Source organism: Anopheles cruzii, chromosome 3 (assembly GCF_943734635.1).
Source record: "Anopheles cruzii chromosome 3, idAnoCruzAS_RS32_06, whole genome shotgun sequence".
In the NCBI taxonomy this organism is placed as follows: Eukaryota; Metazoa; Arthropoda; class Insecta; order Diptera; family Culicidae; genus Anopheles; species Anopheles cruzii.
The window spans coordinates 85,965,974-85,971,353 of NC_069145.1; the positions used below are offsets into that span (position 1 = coordinate 85,965,974).

Sequence of the window (5,380 nt, forward strand, 5' to 3'; positions counted from 1 at the left end):
CTGTGCATGTGGCTCCTCTGCCGGGACATCTCGTCAACCAGAAGTCGTATGTGGCTTGAATGCTCGGCAAAATGTGATTTGTAAATAAAATATCAGAAAATGGGTTAATGCAATATTAAATAATTGGTTTCATTCAATGTCCAAGAGGACAAACATTTTTAAAAGGAAGCCGTCTAGCAAAATATGCTCTCGCATGGTGTGCAGCCCTTTTTCATTTCCTCTGCGTCACCATTTCGCCATTTGCACAAGTTGAGCAAAATTGAGCAAAAATAAATTGTTAAACGATCGCTGATTATGAATATAGCTGACACGAGACTGACAGAACAGGAAATTGGACCGCGAAGCACCAACACAAAGAGCAGCAGCAAAATAAAGGGTGTCAAAGAGCGATCGCCGCCTACTGGCGCAATCTTGGCCGGAGGGGCGATGCCAGATGCCAGTGGCCTTGAAGTTATTACCGGGTGTTGATTTCGTTTCTTCAGCCCGTTCCACTCTAGATGCCAAGGCGGCATCCAACCGCACCCGGCACCAATTGATGCCGTTTTTCTTTACGCTGCTTGTCGTTTATTCGCACTGGTGCTTCTCCACGCACTGGCGCCCGAAATTCGACCGTGAGCAAACGTGCGGAAGCCCAGGCCAGGCCTACGCTTACGGCTACCGTCGATCGATTTCATCCACCTCTGTGACACATTCGCTTTCCGACACACGATCTTACCATATGTTTCTACAAGAAAGAGGGCTCGTGACATGGTTGGTAATGCTCTAGCGATCCACCGTGCGTGCGTTAATTTGAAAGACTTTCCGGTAATCCGGGGGCTCGTCTTCCGCACTGACTTAACTCAAGACCCAGATCGTCAGAGTAACTTGAATGAAATGGCAAAAGAAGGAGAATAAGAACTGGATAGCCACTGTTTCGTAGTCTTCAGAAGTTTCGAAAAACAATTTAATCGTGTACGTCAAACGGCATCTACAAATCGCGTTAACATCCACATTGTACTGATAACTCGATAAGAAACCATTTTTTACACTTGCAACAATCCAGTTTATTTCGAACCAATCTCAGAGCCCAACACTACCGTAATCCATTGTTTGCTTTATCTTCGCTGCGTGCTAGTCCAGTATTTACAGAGTTCCGGGAGCGGGCTCAACGTTGAGCGACTTCTGGTTGATGGCGTGTCCTGGCAGTGGAGCATGGTGGACGGCACCTCGGGTGGCAGCAACGTAGGAGGCCTCCTTGTGGACCGGAGCGTACACAGTGGGGACGGCGTGCACGTAGCTGTGATGGTCGTGAGCGTAGGCAACCGGAGCGGAGTAAGCCAGCGGGGCCTCGACGTAGGTGTTATGGGCAGCGTACGCAACTGGAGCATGAGCATGAGCGGCGTAAGCGGCGACCGGAGCGATTCCGTGGCTGGCGTAGGTTACGGCCGGGGCAGAGTAAGCAGTGACGTACCGGGGCACCACGTTCTGCTGGACCACGGTTTCGGCTGCGTACACCGATGGGACCACACCATGGATGCTGTGAACTCCACCTTCGACGGCGACGGCCAGAGCGACCATGACTACAGCTGCGATGCACTGTCGAACGAGAGATGACCACCCCCACGAGACCCATTAACCAACTGGATGCGTAAGGCGATCGCTGCGACACTTACCTTCATGATGCTTATTGTTTCCGGTGCTGGTAGCTCCGTTTAATTGTGAGTAGGTCTGAGAGCGGTTGTGATATGACATCCATCATGCCCGTGTCCACTATTTATATGGAATATTCTTCGAAGGCATTGCCTAATTGGGAGCCAACTTCCAAAACCTTGACCAAAGTGAAAGAGAAAAAATCGTCAGCTAACCTGTCCCCCGGTTGGATAAAGGGGGACAGGTTAGTTGGCTCGCTCGAGCGTAACGTCAGGGAGCAATAAATGTTAGTATTCGCCACATAGTTTCGGACCCAAAATAAACCCCATCCATGTGTCTCTCTCTCTCTCCTTGTGGCGTTGTATGCTGAAGGATCAAGAATTTTGGAAACCACTTCCTGGAGAACAGGCTTGGCATCAAAGCAAACAGATGGAAGAAACTGGCATGCGGGGCCGGCGTACTGGAACTAAATCAAACGTAATTCTAAACCGGTACAACCAGCACTCTCGATTCGGGTATCGCATTCCCGGGTGGCACTCCAAAGGGGATTGATGAAAAAATCTAATCAAAAGTGAAACAACCGTAGCAACGTTCCGGCCACGCTGGGGACAGACTGGCGACGGCGAAGAATTCGATCGGACCGGCGCCACCGGCGTTCCAGCATCGCATGCCATACAAACAAAAACCGAGTATAGCGCATGGGCGTAAAGAGCATAAGATTATACTTTGTTTAGAAGCTTTGAAACCGGCCACACGTTCTCTAAATGGTGTACCTTTCTGGGGTGTGTTTTTACATCGTTTCAAAGGACGGACACATACGGCAACGGAGGCTGGACAAGTTTTAATTGCCAAGCCTCTGGAGGTAGATTTGATGTTGTTAAGTAATCATTTAGGGAGTGTCGAACGATCGAATGATGAATCTACGTTCCTTGTTTCTTCTTTCCATCAAAATATAAATAAGTCATGAGTTGTATGGGAGGTGGAAGTCGAACTGGGAGCTGCAAATGCAATGGAGGACCCACCAGAGCATGGAAATAGTTGAAAATGTCACGTTGATTGCAGAAGACTTCAATACAAATACTCGTATACCATCCCACGATTAGCATCAGCGACGTGCGACGTGAATCTGATTTCCGTAGACCGAAACCACCCAGAGTTGATTTGTGTATCACAACGAGCTTTTATTCGCAACTGCCAACAATGTTTCTTTGACCCGTTTGGACGGTTGGGGTTTTTACAGAGTTCCCGGTGCCGGCTCCAGGTTCAGCGACTGCTGATTGATGGCGTGTCCGGGAAGCGGTGCCTCATGGACTGCGCCACGGTTTGCGGCCAGATAGCGAGCTTCCTTCGGAGCAACGGCAACAACAGCGGGCTGGTAGGAATAGGGTGCGACCACGGCAACAGGAGCGGCGGCCTGGTAAGCATAGTTCCACGGAGATACAATTCCGGCGTAAGAATTGTCCTGTACCCAGCTTCCGACGTGGGCTGGTGCCAGATAGGACAGCGCCGCTCCATTGCCCCAGTAGCTGACGGATGATCCCTGGACCGAGACTGCGAGAGCCATCATGACTACAGCTGCGATGCACTGCGGGAAACAGGATTAGGAGGAGATTAGAATCCCACACTTGGTTCCCTATGGAACTAGTCCGTTACCTTCATGATTGTTGGGATGCTCGAGCGATGCCGACTGCGACTGGTTGAACAGTTCAAGTACGTCTCATACAATTTCTGTAGCTGCAGCCGCTTTTATAAGAGTCCTTTCTTTCCTGCAATCAATCGGTGACGAGCTGGATGGCCAATGACCTCGCGGTGACATACGCATGCGATCGGCTAGCTCGGTTGCTTTGCTTCACCAGTAACCGAAGGATTGGTGGGCCGAAGGTGAATTGAGTTTAACCGCACCAAACCGCGCTCTTGCGAGTCAAGCCGGAACTAACTGTCAAGCCAAGTAATATAGAGAGGTTGGTCGAAAAATGGGCTGGAAACCATAAATGTAATAACAACAAAAAGCAGGTTGCCATAAAAAAATGTTAGTGTACAAATGAGTAAAACAATTAAGCGCACGGAAAAAAGAAAGGCGCGTGTTTTCGCATGACTGAACTTGCCACTTGGAACGATGAAACTAACACGAAAGGAAGCAAATTGGAAAGAAGAAGATTGTTGCATTTTTATACGCTACCATGCTTGTTACGCAATTGGCAGCCACACCTCCGATGACGATGAATGTTTGAATGAAGAAAATAACGATATCTTATCATTAGGAGGGATTTTTTTTTCTTTTAGCGAGGAGAACTGTAATATGAATCCTAGCGTTCAATTTACCTTCAAATGATGGCCAATACAAGTTCAACAAAAGGCTCGTCCGTAAATCATCCGCCTGTGCTGCACCGATTAGCCGGTCCAAAATTGTTGAAGATCTGTCTTCGATCATAAACCATTTTTTAACGGATTTAACTTCAAAGACAATGCACTAGTTTTGGTATGTTTGATTTCATTTTCCAATTTCTACTCTCTACAGTAAGGAAATTAAAAGAAATAGAACAAACGGAAAAGGTGCTGATCAAACTACCATCGATCAACTCATCCAAAGTAAGAATGTTAATAAGATCGATGGAGTGCCAGAGGATCACGATGGCGTGCCAATCGTGTTGATAAGATCGCAACATCCGCATTGGTATCCGCGAATTTTTTTGCCTCGATTTCTCCGCCGTAAGGCGCGACTGCCAACGACATCCTGAACCTTCATGCAAAACACTGGCTACGCAGCAAGAAATCTAGCCCAGGCGTGCCTATTCCCGCGTTCTATTTGCAGCAAAGCGCAAGGAACATACATTCACTTCTTGGCGCGAACAAAGAAACACGACCGACCGCCCGGGATGTCGGAGGTTATGGTTGGAAACTAGTGTCCCCACCCAAGTCAGGTCTATGCCGAAGAGCGTTTTTTCGACAGGCGAAAATTTGACTAGTAATTGCCAAACCCTTGCCGAGAATGTGAATGGGACAACATTAGTATAAAAGAGCGGCTATGAAGTGATACTAGAATCATAAGTTGGTTGAGTTCCGCCCAGTTCAGAAGCAACCTTCGTCTCGAGAAGTTTCCCAAGAAAACCACCCCAAATCTTACAACATGAAGGTAAAAGGAGTGATACTGAGCGGCCGCCGATGCCGAGTGAAACTGTGGGGACGCTAACCGGAGGTTGTCTTTCGGTCTGTTTTGCAGTGCATCGTTGTTGCAGTCATGGTCGCGCTGGCCGTTGCCGCCGAAGGAAGTGCCATCGCCTCGTACGCCGTCCCGCTGGCCTACTCTGTACCGCAGACCACGGTCGTCCAGCAGAACGTTGCTCCGAAGTACGTCGTGTCGGATTATCACACCGCGTACGTTGACACGCCCCACGTCGACGCCCATTACCACGGTGCCCATGCTTATGCTCATGTCCCGGCCGTGTCCTACGCCAGCACTGCTGTCCACCCGGTGGCCTACGCTGCCCCACACGCCCACGTGCATACCGTCGCTGCCCACCATCAGGTCCACCACGAGGCTCGCTACCTGGCCGCGAACCGTGGCGCAGTCCATGAGGCACCATTGCCCGGACACGCCGTAAACCAGCAGACGCTGAACCTGGAAGCGGCACCGGGAACGCACTAAGCCGGCTGACCGTCGTTTTCCACGCCTCATGATCGACTGTTCGGCACCCTCTACCTCAATAAACGAAACCAAAACCGACGAACTAATGGATCATTTTCTAGCCTC

General features: G+C 49.6%; 3 protein-coding genes across 3 annotated transcripts in view; 2 read left to right on the forward strand and 1 right to left on the reverse strand.

Moving 5' to 3' along the window:
• Window positions 1-5,380, forward strand: part of LOC128271213 (uncharacterized) — a 13,855-nt gene that overhangs the window by 6,224 nt on the left and 2,251 nt on the right. The window contains exon 3 of the mRNA XM_053008656.1: window positions 4,850-5,227. Coding sequence (XP_052864616.1) covers window positions 4,850-5,227 — 378 coding nt within the window. The remainder of the gene's footprint in view (window positions 1-4,849; window positions 5,228-5,380) is intronic.
• On the reverse strand, window positions 2,838-3,321 carry LOC128275015 (adult cuticle protein 1-like). Its single transcript, XM_053013382.1, has 2 exons — window positions 3,283-3,321; window positions 2,838-3,214 (listed from the first exon to the last, which is right to left on the reverse strand). Exons 1-2 carry the CDS (start codon window positions 3,286-3,288, stop codon window positions 2,864-2,866), a joined length of 357 nt encoding a protein of 118 aa, XP_052869342.1. The 5' UTR covers window positions 3,289-3,321; the 3' UTR covers window positions 2,838-2,863.
• On the forward strand, window positions 4,711-5,308 carry LOC128275014 (adult cuticle protein 1-like). Its single transcript, XM_053013381.1, has 2 exons — window positions 4,711-4,762; window positions 4,850-5,308. The coding sequence occupies exons 1-2, from the start codon at window positions 4,757-4,759 to the stop codon at window positions 5,273-5,275; spliced, it is 432 nt and encodes a 143-aa protein (XP_052869341.1). The 5' UTR covers window positions 4,711-4,756; the 3' UTR covers window positions 5,276-5,308.